This window comes from Vulpes vulpes, chromosome 12 (assembly GCF_048418805.1).
Source record: "Vulpes vulpes isolate BD-2025 chromosome 12, VulVul3, whole genome shotgun sequence".
Classification (NCBI taxonomy): domain Eukaryota; kingdom Metazoa; phylum Chordata; class Mammalia; order Carnivora; family Canidae; genus Vulpes; species Vulpes vulpes.
Genome location: NC_132791.1, coordinates 118,053,832 through 118,068,679, shown reverse-complemented (window position 1 = coordinate 118,068,679; position 14,848 = coordinate 118,053,832). Strand labels below are relative to the sequence as shown.

The 14,848-nt window shown below is 51.5% G+C and overlaps 1 protein-coding gene across 4 annotated transcripts in view; it reads right to left on the bottom strand.

Moving 5' to 3' along the window:
* The window catches only part of BUD13 (BUD13 homolog), a 499,699-nt gene that overhangs the window by 423,172 nt on the left and 61,679 nt on the right, over positions 1 to 14,848 (bottom strand). For all 4 annotated transcript variants that reach the window (XR_011995810.1, XM_072729751.1, XM_072729747.1 and 1 more), the window contains exon 10: positions 13,351 to 13,421. Coding sequence is in view for 3 of the 4 variants with exons in the window: in XM_072729751.1 (XP_072585852.1) it covers positions 13,394 to 13,421 (28 nt within the window). In the remaining variant the exon portion in view is untranslated. The remainder of the gene's footprint in view (positions 1 to 13,350; positions 13,422 to 14,848) is intronic.

The window sequence follows — 14,848 nt, the reverse complement described above, 5'->3', positions numbered from 1 at the left end:
GAAGGGGAACCCCAAAATTCAAAGTCTCGAAGGAAGGGTCCCCAGTGTGTCCTCCCCCAGAACCGCCTACCTCCAGACCCTGCCCTCACATGCTCTGTCCCCAGTGGGGCATCTTCCCTGGCTCCCCGTCAGATGGTCAGGGAGCACCTGGCTCCCTGGCTCCCAGATCTGCTTTCCACCACTCCCCACGGATGTCAACTCCTCACCTGGTAGCTCCAGGCTGACATGCACCCTCCACCACTACTCATTCATTCACCAAAGGCTAAAGCCTCTACTGTAGGCCAGGCTGCTTCTTAGCAATTGGGACACATCAGTGAACAAAAGAGATGATGAGCCCTACAGAGTTTACTTGTGAAAATATTGAGATACCCCACTCCAGCTGATGAACATTTACCAACACTCCACCCTCCCCTCCCCTACGTCCCCACCATGTACCAACCAGAGTTAACTTCTGGCTCAGCTCAGGGGCCCTCAGGACCATGGCCAGCTCCCAGCCCCTCCTTGTCCTGGTTAGTAAGGACTGGTGATAGGGGGTTAAATATTATGACTCTCCCCCGACCAACCCCACCACCCCCCAGCACAGTGCATCTGTGGCCAATCCTGTGGGAATTAAATGAGAGTGTTTCTGCAAGACTGAATTCCCCCTTCCTTCCTTCCTTCCTTCCTCCCTTCCTTCCTTCCTCCCTTCCTTCCTTCCTTCCTTCCTTCCTTCCTTCCTTCCCTCATTCTTTTCCTCCATTCTTACCTACTTGTTTGAGGCCTAAGGAACCCTTAGGAGAGGAGAGGAGAGGAGAGGAGAGAGGGGAAGAGAAGAGAGGGGAGGAGAAGAGAGGAGAGGAGAGAAGAGATGGGAGGAGAAGAATGGAAAGGAGAGGAGAGGAGAGGAGAGGAGAGGAGAGGAGAGGAGAGGAGAGGAGAGGGGAGGGGAGGGGAGGGGAGGGGAGGGGAGGGGAGGGGAGGGGAGGGGAGGGGAGGGGAGGAGAGGGGCCTCTCTCCTAGTCCTCAGCTCTGGGCACAGACCTGAGAAGCCACTCAGCAGGGCTCACAGTCCCTCTTCCTCCCACCCAGGACCATCCTGGCAGCAGCTGGTATCTTCTGGATCCCAAGGGCCAGGAAATAGGGAGACCAGACTCTGAGAGTGCTTCCCCTCCCGTTCCCCATTTCTCCCTAATGAACAGCACTAATAACCCATTCCCCTCTTGGATCCTCTGCCCTTTTTCCCAACCCTCACCCTACACTGCCCTGTCCACAGAGGGCAGGCCCAGGCAGTCCCCCTCCCAGGGCATGTGCAACAGAAGGAAAGGGGGGCCATGCCCCCTGCCTGCTCAGCCTGAAGCTGGAGAGCAATTAACTTGGCATTTTCAAACAAGGGCAGAGGAAGCGGGAGCCACAGAACTGAGTCAGCACATCGGAGAGGCGGGTGCCAGGCGGCTGGCTCAGCTCGTTAGCAGGACAGGGCTGAGCCAACGAGAAACAAGGTCAGGGAGGAGGGATGGGAGGCCCCAAATAGTGATGGGGAGGTCCAAGTCAGAAAGATTGCTGCAGGACCCTCCTCATTGTTTACCTTACAGCCAGCCTGGATACGACCCTGGCAGCCAAGGTCTCCAGACCAGTCTTCATGTTCCCATTCCCCCCACCTCCCAGCAGCCCACCAATCAGCAAACATTCTCCACCTTCTGTAAGTACCCCCGCAACTGGGAGGCACGGTGACAGATGCTCACACACACACACACACACACACATACACACACAGGAGTTGGCCTCTCCGGAAGACACTGCCAAGGCCTGAGGTCTCAGGAGCAGCAAAGAGCTAGAAGGGATAGAAGAGTAGGGCTCTGGTGGCCTGGGAGACTTCATGGAGGAGGTGGTCTTTGTAGTAGCTCTATTTAAAATAAGGTCTGCATACTCTGCCTTTTTCCAAAAGAAAAAAAAAGCCACTGAATCCATCCGCCTGCTGAGTACTCTGTCAGGTGCGGGAGGCATTACCCACATCACCTAGCATCCTTACACCAGTCTGAAAGATTCCTCTCAGCTAGGAAGAAGCAGAGACCAGGAGCTTACAGGACTCGCCCTTGGCACACACAGGTACTAATACTGTACCCATTTTAGAAACAAAGAAACTGAGGATCAGAGAGACCCAAGGTTATACAGGTGGTAAAGACAAGAGCCAGGACTCAGACCTTGATGTATATGTTTCCAAAACTTATGCCCTCAGCCACTAAAAGTAGGTATGGTGAACCTCTGATACCACCAAGCTACCTCCTAAGATCTTCACCAATGACCAAATTCAAAAATATCAGTGACGTTGAATTTGCCTCCAAAAGTATTCATTCAATGCTGATGAACCTACTCTGTGTTCACTGATGGGCATCAGACACTTTCCCTTGAGTTGTCATGGGATGGGCACCACCTGGCCTGGGGCTCCCCAACCAGAGCCCTATCAGTGCTAGATTCTGAAATCAGACTGGGGAAACCTCTGTCATTTGAACTTCCTGGCCCTCACCTAAAGCAGCCTGCAGTTCCTGGCCTGCTCACAGAACTCATCGGCCCAACAGGTCTTGTGTTCCAAGAACAAACAAGTACAGGTAACTTTGCTTCCAGGGAGGGCTCTCTGCTGAGTCATCACTCAGGCATTCCCCAGGGAGGTGTTCTGGAGCCCTGATGCTACACTCTAGCAACACTGGAACACCTTACATACTTCATCAGTGAGAGACAGCATCTCCACCAAAACAAAACTGCATGGTTTCCTACGAAAAATGCCCAGCAGGTCAGAGGCATTCCACCTGGAAGGAAGGGGCTAATGTCTTACATCAAAGTCCCTATGTGAATACTGGTCCACCTCTCCCTTTAGGAACAAGGACACCTGAGTCCTGTCGGAGAAGGATGGAGAATTTTCCCACCTCTAGAGATGGGGCCATGATGTAGACTCTTCTCTGGTCTCAAATCCAGGCCTCCTTCCCTTCCTATCATGTGCCCAAAGTTACAGGCAGCAGGTCAGTGTGGATGCTGGGGGCAAGATGTGGTAAGGACAGGCCTCATGGCCACTCAAAGCATCCTGGCCAGTGTTGTCCTAACCCCATGTGTTGCTTACACACACACCCTTCTGGCAGGTGGCTGGCTCATCAGGATGTATCTGGAGGCTTCAGGGTCTTCATGTGAAGGAAGGAAGAGTCCTTTCCTCCCAGCCTGGCCAATATAGAAGCTAGAGAAGGGAGGGGGTCCCCAGATTGTCTCAAAGGGATGCACAGTCTTGAGGATCAGGGTCACCAAATCATCATCAGCACCCAGGATGGGGGACCGGCAGCAGTGCCTGCTATCTCCCCTCTCAGTCTCCCCGCTCTCCCCTGCCCGCGATCCCAGCTGGGACCTCTGTCTTCCTCCCCAGCCCACATTGGGCAACTTTTCCCTTTTAATGTTGAAAGAAACCTTCCAATAATTAAGCCATACCCTCCTTCAAGTCTTCTTACCACAGCCACACGGGACTGTGCTCTTCTCCAGCTACCTCTCCCCTTGCCAGTGCTGAGCCTTCACTTCCCCCTTCCCTGCCTCAGCCACTTGAAATCCATCCCACCTTTTAAAACCCAGTTCAAAACTTGCCGCCTCCACTGCCTCTGTCTGGAGTCTCTTCCCCCACTCTGATCTACCCCGAGACTCTCCCTGTGTGTCCATGTCCCTTCCAGTGTGCTCACAATGTTTCATGATGTGCTGCAGTGATGTTTGTACATGACTCTTCCTCCTAGCACAGTACTTGGCACAATGAGAGCCCCAAACTAATTCTTAATTGAATGAATAAGTCCAACATATTCATCATGTTACAGAGGAAGAAACTGCACCCGGGAGAAGTTGAGTGGCTTCCTCAAGATCACACAGCTGGTGGGGGGCCTGAGTGGCTCAGCGGTTGAGCATCTGCCTTTGGCTTGGGTCAAGACCCAGGAATCCTGGGATTGAGTCCTGCATTGGGCTCCCCACAGGAGCTCTCCCTCTGCCTCTGCTTGTCTCTCTGTGTCTCTCATGAATACATTTTTTTTTTAATCACACAGCTGGTGAGTACTGGAGGCAGCTCCAGAACCCATAAAAAGGTGAGCTCCACCCTGTCCTCTTTCCCTGACCCATACTGCCTCTTCCCACCCAACTCAGGCCAGGGACCACAAACTCAGGAGGGGTGATTCTGTTTATTGCCAAAGATATGACTCATAGAGAAGAGTACAATAGATCTATGCAGGGAAAGAGGAGTGGTCCCCTTTCTGAGTCTCCACTGCCCGGATGAAGACATAACAATGTTCCTGCCCCAATCCCCCTCCCCACACTGGCCCTGCTCTATTAACCAGTGGAGTTAACCACTCTCCCAACACTCGTATTAATCATCCTCTTGCTTTGCTTTATGGTGGTGCCACTTTTATGCGTCTCTGTAACAATGTATTGCCCTTTGCTTACACAGCTAGGTTTGTGCTTGCTACTCAGTTTTTCAAAACTAAATAGGATCTGTGATCTCTTCAATGCTTAACACTGTTATGTTCAAGTTTTCCCCATGCAGTGAACTCTGAGCAGATGCCTATTATAAAACCAGGCCACAAAGCATGTACAGAGTTCTCCCATCAGATAACATCAGCTCTCTCCTAAAAGCCACTTTATTTTAGGCACTGAATTAATGGTGTACAAATGACATGCACAGTAATGTGGAATTAGCATATGTCTTGATTTTTTTTTTCAGGAAAGGATTTTGTATGTGTGTGAAAAAGTCAACTGCTCAGGCCCTTGTCTAACGGGGCTGTTTTATCCCAGTTGTCTGACAGCGGGGACCTGCCCTCATGTTTACGGGCAGAAAAGAAGCCCCAGGAGGGTGTAAGGAGAAGCAGATTTGGAGGGTTCCCCAGCCCCTTCCTCGCTTCCCTCGGGCCAGCCCTCACCACAGTGGCTTTGGCCCACAGCTGCCCTAGCCCAGGGACCCAGTGGCAGACAGAAACAGACCTACTTTGGTTTCCATGGCAACTGCAGGCATCGGGAGGCCAACCGAGTGAGCCGCAGCCAACGAGGCAGCTGGTTTGAAGGGTGTTGATCTCTCTGCGGACCAGCAAGGCAGAACCACCAGGGATCAGAGGCAGCAACCAAGCCAGGAGGAACCACAGGAGCTGGGCATACAAAGTCCACGGGGACCTGTCTGCACAGCTTGCATGTTTGTGGGTGCACACACATGCACCCATGCTCACCCACTCCCCTCTTTCACTCACCCACCCAGGCAGAGGCACATGCTGAGAAATGCACATCTATGCTCCACTATGAACACACAGAGACCCATGCTCACAAACTCAGACACCTGTTCACATCAAATACACTCCAGTTTTACATCTCGAACCATTTTCACACTCAAAAATGCAGACTCATGTGCATTCAGACATAATATACACGCTGTACACCCAGAAGCATCTACATTTACCCCAGCACACATCCGCTACACACACACACCATCATGCACACTGCACACCATACTCTCATTCACACACACACACACACACACACACACACACACAAACCCACATTTACAGGGAGAAATGCATGCTCATACTCACCTGTGTACTCACAGAGACACCCATATACATATGTGTGTATACACACACACACACACACACACACACACACACAGATTGGAACAGCTGAAAGCTAAAACTCAAGACTCTGTGAAACCCAAGCTTTCCATGACGACTCAGAAATGAGACGTTCAGGGCTGCAGTAGCACCTCAAAATCCCCGAAACAACCCTCCCGGCTTGCTGCCTCATCAATAGCACCCACCACTGAGAAAGGCCTTTAATCTTCTCTGTTTATATTCTCTGAGCAGTTTTTTTGTGTGTGTCCTCCATATGTGTCAAAGGACAGAAATCTAACAATCTTGTGTCGTTCAGACTTGAAATAAAAATTTGTATGATAGACTCACAGAGATGAACACTCCTTTAAGACACTATATATGTCCCACTCCATAAAGAGGCTGGCCCATCCCTGGGCATGCTTGGGTACATTCGCTGCCTGATTGCCCCTAAAAGGCAGAAGAGGCTGCTGGAGGGACAAATTCACAGAGCATGGAGAAACTTGGGGGATTAGCTCCTCACCTGCTGTGAACACCTGACAAACATGGTCTCCATCTACCCAGACCCTCGAGAGTCAGAGGTCACAGCAGTGAGGTCCTGGTGGGGCGGACGGGGGACGTTTGGTTAAGAATCTCCTGAATCATATTTGAAGATTCATGACATGATTTCAATATTGCCCTATTGATCACTTAATCAATGTGCAGAAATTGGAAGATGTATGTACAAGTGTACATTCCTATTAGAATAATAACAGCTAATACTAAGCACAGAAAGATCAATAAATGTGAAGCTATTGTTATTATGATGATTTTAGATTGATTACAAAAATAATCTAGTCCTTAAAAATGGAGAGTTGTTGAGATGAACCTTATTCCATAGGATTTTTAATTCAATAAACCCATCTCAATGTTAGCAGCAGTGGTATCAAGCACTGCACAGTACTTTACAGAACAGCTTTATGTACACCAGCTCATTGCATTGCTGATCATCTCCTGTGTGCCAGGCATCATACTGGTGGGAGTGGGGGCACTCACTGATTAAGAAGACCCAGACCCAGGCCTTGAAGAGCCCAAGATCTAGCCAGGAAGGGATGGGAGAGCAGTGGAAATATATAAAACCTAGCTTCTTGTTATCATAAAGGCCAATGCAAAGGGCATTCTGCAAGGGATGGGAGCCATTCACTGATAGGGAAGCATCAGGAAGCAGGGGAGAATAAAAGAAAGCCACAGGGAGTAAGTCACTTGTGCACCACTGAATGCACAAGTAGGTTCAGACAAGCCAAATTCTGGAAAGGGGCACTGGATTCCCAGAACCGTGTGTGGATAGTCAACCTGAGGAGCTAGAGGGAGGGGTCCTGGCAGGAACAGGAGAGAAGAAACAGCAAAGGCAGACTGAAATCAGATTCAGAAAGGCCTTGCAGAGCAAACCAAGGAGTTTGGCTCTAGAGTATCATTAGATGTGTGAGCGGGTCAGACCTGTGCTGGGGAGAAACACTGCAGGTAGCTGGATGCTGGACATGAGGATGTGGAATACAGGATGGAGATGTGGGAGCCTAGGGACCAGACACCACGGTTAAAATTGCACCCTCCAGTGAACAGAGCTGAAGCCCCCAGTCGGCACCCCTTGCACCTAGCTTGGTGCCTGACCTATAGAAGGCCCTCCATAAATGTTTGTTGAACTGTATGGAGCGCAGGGTCATGCAAAGAAAATAGAATTAAAGTCGGGTGACCGGGAGAGCTAGTTCAGGCCCACTATTGACTGGCTGCGGGACCCTGGGCCACAGATTTAACCTCTCCTGTTCTCGATTTCCACACTGGTAAAACGAATCCGATAATGCCCTGACCTCCCTGGTTTAAGCTGTTCTGAGGCTCACAAGAGGGTACAGACTGAAGGTGCAGAGCACCAGCCCAAGCGGGGGACCATGCAGGCTCGGCCGCCTGCACCCAGGGATCGCCTTGCTCCGAGACCATATGCAGGCAGAGCTGGCGCAGCCGTCAGCAATTACCTGCGCCCCAAACCAGACACCTGCGCTCCACTTCCACACAGGCAGATGGTGCAGTCTGGCCGTGCGCCAGGGTGTACGTAGGCTCCGCCCTGGGACGCTCGTGCCAGTGCCTCGCCACAGACAGCAGCCCACAGCAGCCCACAGACAGATGCGGTGGAGAGGGGGTCTGGAACATGGGGCAGCCAAACTGTGGCATACCCAGGGTACCCCATCCCTTCTACAAACAGCACCCCTCTCCCAAGGTCAAGGGAGCAGCAAGGCCAACTGCTAAGATGCTAACACTACCTCAGCAGTGAGTGGAGAAGGTATCTACTCCCTGCTTCCTACATGAAGAAACTGAAACAGAGAGATTTGGTGATTATCAGCTGGACACAAAGGTATTGAGAGATGGAGCGAAAGGAAACCCAAGTCTCAACTCCAAGTCCACTATTGTTCTGTGGTCCGGTGCTGCTCTGGTTCCACAGACCACTGTGGCCTCTACTGGGCAGGGGACAGGAGTTCTCCCCGCACCCAAAGCCAGCTGTGCCCCCTCCAGCCCAGCCACTTGGCCATCCCCCATGCTATTCCACATACCCTAAGGTTACTGGGGATCTGAGCCAAGCGTAAATCAGTAGATTAAGTCATGAAATACACACAAAAGAATGCCTTTTTAAGAAAAATAGTTGCCTTGTTCCCAACTCTTCTTGTCCTCCGTGACTGGAAATGATTGGAAGCTGATCCTACTACTATACCATTTTAGATTCTGCTGCTTGGAAAGAACCTTTAAAGAAATCTAGTCTAAATGCCTCCCCTGGATAGGCATATCTCTGGGTACAACATCATCACCAAGTGCTCATCCAGCCTTAACTCACACACCTCCCCAAACCCTGAGCTCATCATTCCCTCTCTGCCCAACTCTGGTGATTAGAAAGTCCTTGCTTCTCTTTAGCTGAAACCCATGAGACTCTGTAAGGATCTAATGGTCTCTGCTGGGGTCACAAGAGCATATCAATCTCCCCTTTGTTTCACACCCAGTTGACATTAGGAGGCAGCCTTCTCTCTTGCTGACTCAGTGGTCCCTTGGCCTTCAACCGTCCCTCAGAAGGCACACTTGTGATTCTTTGCTCAGCCTCCAGACACACTATTGTGGGGTCCTGTTCTTCAGAGAGTAGCATGAACCTGTGCTCTCACAACACCTAGAACAGTGTTAAGCTCACTCCATGTGCCATCTCATTTATTCCTGACAACAGCCCCAGGAGGTAGATATGATTATTGCCCCCATTATGCAGAGGAGGAAACTGAGAAGTAAAGGAACAGAACATGAGCTACACAGCAAGAGGCAGAGCAGCCTCTGACAATCCCTGCTGTCCTGTGGTCCCCAGAGGAGAGCTGTAATCTTCTCCAGCAGCTCCAGCAGAGCCACAGGAGTTCAGCACATCTGGTTTTGCATCCCACTGTCTCCCACTTATTACTGTGCCACCCAGGCAAGCCGTGTCTCTGGGTCACCTGGTCTGTAATAGGAGGATCCACCTGCTAGGCTGTTAGGGAGATTAAAACAGCTTTAGAGACATGACCCAAGGCCTGATATTCCACATTAGCTCCCATTCCCCCCTCCAGGAGACCCATTGCAACTGGGCTCACGGGAACTAAAGCAGTGAAGAAACTGGTGCCACAACCTATGGCACTGGGGCCTTCTCCAGGAGGGAGCCAGGTTCAAGTCTCTAGATCCCCCACCCGGCCTAGAGTTACTCTCTAAAATGATTTGTCAAGTGACAAGCAAAAATATATTACCAATTTAAGAGTGTGATTTGCCTGCAACTTTTTAATCCTCGGGCTGTTGTTGAATAGATTAAAGTGTCTGCTTTGATCCATGCATTTAGATGGAAACATAAATATAGCCATCACTTACTCTCTCAGCCGCCAGGATGGGTGTCATGCTGCATCACGCTGGCTTCCGACCCAGCCAGGCTAATGCATGAGAATGACCTTTTTGCCATTCAGATCCTTCTAGTTCTGCTCTGGCCCATGCCCGTAGGGCTGCCACCTAATCTGACCACAGCTCATGCTGGGAAGGAGTCACTCGGGAAAGGGTGGACCCCAGTCACCCAGTGCTGCAGACTTCCTCCAGCTCGGCAGAGCCCTGCAAGAATAAATCTCCGGAGAAATAGATTTTGAAGAGGAATTTGGTACATAGATCTTCTGTCAGCGGAGCAGACTCCGGCTCAGCTGTTTTTCAGGCTCGCTGCTTATCCAGAAATACATCTATTTTTACATGGATCTCTGGCGAGATTTCCTCTTCCTTCTCGGGGTGGGAGTTGGTGGAGGGAGCCAGAGGGCAGGGAGTGGCCATGGCCATGGGGGCATGGGGGAGCTGGGAAGGGCAGGCCCAGGGTCTGGCAGAGGGAGCCTGCAGCTTGGGCAGAGGATAGCTGTGCCAGTGCTGAGTCCGGGGCTTCTCAGGCCTTCCTCCATCCTCAGGCATCCCATCCTAGCCCTCTGCAAGTCTCCATCAGCATTCTGGCCCCTCTATACCCCTCCATCCACCAGCTTCGTGACCCCCACAACTCTGCAGGGCCTCCCCATGTCCACAGGGCTGCACAGCCACACAGAGAAACATCCATACACCGAGGCCCCCCACTGAGCACGCATTGAGATGGGCTGTGCACGCCTGTGCCTGCAGCTTTATCCTGGGCCTGCCTATCAATGCCAGGCCACTACCAGTGACTCTGAGCAGCCCCGCAGACTATCTGGCAACATGGCCAGCAGGGTCTGGAGGCAGTGTGCTGTGTGGCAGGCAACTAGGCCTCAAACAACAGCCTGTGAAATGTCCGAAGTAGCAGGAGGGCGGGATTCACAAGAACGCTGGCCATGTGGGGGGCCACGTAGTTGACCACGCACCAATGGAGCCAAGAGCTTCCAAGGGACCTGATGGCAGGCAGGAGAGACACTTTTGTGCCTCCTTTCCCAAAGCTCCTTGAGTAAATTAAGCTCCTTTCTGGCCCAGACCTTGTGTGCTGCAAAGCCCCAGGCCCCCCAAGATAAGCAAGGGACAGCAAATAGGCACAGGATAGGAATAACGCCACTGTGGCTTTATCTACTGCCCTGCCTGGTCCTGTCCTTTGCCCCCTCCCACAGGCCAAGCCTCCACCCCCAAAGGCTTCTGTTCTAAGAGGGTTGCGGGTCTCTGCCCAGCCAGTCCTATCCAAGTACCAGGCCCTGCCTCTCCCCCATGCCCTGTGTGCAGACCCCCACCACACAGCATGTCCAGTGGGCCCTATGTGAGCTCTGCTCTACCCACACATGTTTACGGACCCACATCTGGCCTCTCCTCCTGAAAGCTTCCAGTTCCATTCTCAGCCTCATCAGCCCCTACCACTTTGGGGGCCTTGCTTCTGGCCCCTCTGCATCCCTTCCCCCTCCCCTCAGCAGTGCCAAGCCCCTCCCCTGCTCAGTTTCCCATCACTCCTGGCCTTCTCCAGCCCCGCCCACACATGCTGACACACAGCGCCCATGGGCCTTACGGAGCCTGATGCATGTTCCCACTCCTTCCTCCATGCCACCCAGTCTCCCCTCCACCCCTACACTTGGAAATGCATGTCCCCCCCACCCACAGCCATCCTGTCACTCACTCATGCCCTTTATCCTACTCCTCTCCCTTGTCCTTCCTAATCCTGCCCACCAGGGCTGCCTGGCCTCACAAGTGGGACCTCTCCTAGCTCCCCTCCTGCCTTTCCAGGTGCCCAACTGCGCCTGCTCTTTCACTCTCTCTAGCTCTTCTTCCTCCTCCCACCTCTTCTTTGGTCATCCCCTGAGATTCTAACCTGATTCCCTTTCTACCCTGTCTCCCCTGGACACAATGATCTACACCCCACTCTCCATGGCCTCTCCAACCCTTCAACCACTGCTTCCATGTGAAGAGCGCCCAGGTTAGCATGGCCAGGGCTCACAGAGGGTTCCCAACTACTCATAAGTCAGTTTCAGCTTCGTAAGGAATTCTGGTGTCACCCCAAGTTGGCTTGAAACAAATACTTCATCTGCCCTCCACACCCAGCACCTCCCTGTCGAGGGACCAGTGAGTTACCATCTTTCTCTTGTGTTCTAGGCTGGACTCAAGGTCACTGCCCCTTTCTCCTTAGCCACCCTCCCCCCAACCCCACACACATGCAACCAATCAGCAAGCATCCTCTAGTCGCTTTTGAAATGCCTTGGCACCTGCCCAGACCTTCTATTCCCACACGCCAGGTCCCAGCTCTCATTTCCACTCACCAGGACTCTTGTAGGAACCACCTCATCTGTCTTGTCCTATGTGGTAGAAAGAATAATGCCTGTCCCCCCAAATATCCAGGCCCTACTGCCTGGAGCCAGGGAATATGTTGAATATGGGACTGCAGATATTTAAAATTAAGATTAAAGACCTAAAATAGATTACCCTGGATAATCAGCTGGGCCTTTAGAAGCAGAGAATTTTCTCTGGTTGAGGTCAAAGAGACGCAGAGAAACAGTGGGAGAGACGCAGCAGGAGAAGTCAGAGAGCTTCCAAGCACAAAAGGGATTTCAGGCACTGTTGCTGGCACTGAGGTATAAGGGCCCATGTGCAAGAACCGGGGTACAGCCATTAGGAGATAAAGGGAACCCCACTTTACAGCCAGCACTGGAATGGGGGCCTCAGTCCTACAACCACAAGAGTAGGTTTCTGCCAACAACCTGAATAAGACTGGAAGTGGATTCTTCCCCCAGCCTCCCCACAGGAGCCCAGCCAGCCAACATCTGATTTCAGTCTTGTATAAACCCAGAGCAGAGAAAACTGTCAAGCCAACCTGCACTCTGGCCTGCAGAACTGTGAGATAATAAATGTGTATTATCTTAAGCCACTAATTGTGTGGTAATCCGTTACAGTAGCAGTGGAAAACGAACACACCCCACCATTGTCCATTCAGCAAGCCACTGCTGTAAGATCGCCCTCGCACCCCAAAACCTTGCAGGACCCCAACGCACAGCATGGATGTCCCAAACCCTCAGCCTGACATCTGAAAGACTTGGCCTCCAACTTTCCCTTGTAGCTCATCTCCCACAGAAACCCCCACTTAAAATACACTAGCCACCTAAAATCCTCCAAAATCACTCTGAGTATTCCCAACTCTGAATCTTTACTCACACTGTGCCCTTTCCCATCCTCTCCTTCTGCTGATCTAAACCTGAGTTCCCCCTCCTCCAGGAAGCCTCCCTGAACCTCCAGCCTGAGAAGCCTCACTCCCCTGCTCTCTCTGCCAACAGGATACTCAGTACACATCACCTTGTGTTAGATTGTGTCCCTCCCTCAACAGCCTTCCCAACTGATGGCAAGACCCACAGCTGTCATTTCTCTTCTGTCCCCCACTGTGCCTAGCACAGCTCTGGGTACATAGAAGAGGTCAAGAGAAACCTGCTGAATCACAAACAAAATGGAAATATTTTCAGGAACTGTCCTATTGAGCGCTAGATTGCAGATGTGAGGACCTGAGAGACCATCCAGCTGGGACCTAGCTGCCAGGGACCAGGAGAAAGGCCAGGAAGCCCCTGTGCATGTGGTGAGGTCGTGAGAAAGCAGAACAATTCCAAACCGCAGAGAGTCCTGAGAAGGCCCGGAGCCAGGTGGTGGGAGGGGTGGGGTGCCCTCAGCCAGGCTGATGATCCTGCATCAGGAGCAGGTGAGCCAAAAGAAGTCCAGAGGCAGGACCAGGGGGCAGCTGGGCTTAGGAGTCAGGGTAGATTAGCTGGGACCTGCAAACCAGCCATTACCTACCTACCTGGCAGTGAGAGGGGACCGCGTGGGCTGTCACCAAATGCAGGTCAGACACCCATGAAGACTCCGGAGAGGCTGGAGAGAGAGGGAAAAGGTAAAAGAGAAAATATTAAGAGGGCAAGGAGAGGGAGGAAAGGGGGGAGAGAAAACAGGGAAAAGACGTGAGGAATAGAGAGAGAGGCGTTTCTCCCTCAATGGCCCTTGGAGGTATACCACGATCCCCAGAATATCCTTAGCCTTCTGGGGTTAAGGTGAGTTAAAGAAATGGAAACACCCACCCACCCCCCTTGGCCACCACAACTAAGAAATTATGTAGAGTAATTAATCAAAAGCTAATGAGAAATGTGTTTTCTCTCCCGGCCTAGCCCCACATCATATTCTTATTAGCTGAGGTTATTACAATAGTAATCATGCGTGCTCCAGGCGCAAATTGGGTTTTTTGCTCCACTGCCACCAATTTAGAAAACCATTAATGGCAAGATAAAGCCCCCATGGATCACACCAGACCAAGCCTGAGGAACTTCCTGCTGGTTCCCTGTTCCCACTGTCCAGAGAGGGGGCTTCCCAGGGACCCAGAGGTCTGACTGCTGGAAGGAGCCAAACACTGGGGTGGTAGCAGGGATGCTGGGCCTGGGGCAGGGGAATCTTGGATCTCACATACACACACCCTCCAGTGTAACCACTAAGGCAGGGGTGGCCCTCCTGAAATGAAGCATAAAGCTGAGTTTGCCTCTGGGGTCCCAGCCATCCCCATTTTGTCTTGAGCCCTCTGCCCCTCAGAACCTATTCTCTAGAAAAGGATGGCTACATCTACAGTTCCCAGACACAAGTACATAATCAGGTGCTGCCTCTTACTAGATCCTTACTAGATCCTGTAAAAAGAATTGTAACACAGTTTTTCATAAAGCTAAATGGACTCAATTTAACTCTGAAGTTGTCCTTCCTATTTTGTTTGTGGTTTTACATACATACATATGTGTGTGTGTGTGTGTATGTGCTTGTGCACATGCATACAAGGACCTTACGTGGTACATACTCAGGATTCTTTCTGTTGCCAGGGAGGGATTTAAAGTGATACTGCAAAAATGGAGATGTGGTGGCTTGTGGAACTGGAAGAGCAAGAGTAAAACCAGAAAGTCAGATGGCACGGTCAGGTCTCTCTCCCATTCTCCATATCTCAGCACCACGCTTTTCTTCTTTTTCTAAATTTGAGCTTCCTCCCTGGGTTAGGGTCATAGGAGGAATGAGCTCTGGGTTGGCAGGGCCAAAGGCTGCTCTGGGCTTATATTATCCTCACTTAGGATCTCAGAGGAAAAGATCTTCATGCTCCCTCTCCATCCACCTGTGAAATGCAGGGCAGGACTCAATCGCTGTGGCCAGGATGGCCAGGCCTGAGTCATGGGATTAATCCTAAGGACCAGGTGTCAGTACTGTCCTGCTGCCCCAATATAACAGGGAAATAGCCTATGCACTAAAGGAAGTAAGGATATAGTAACCAAGAA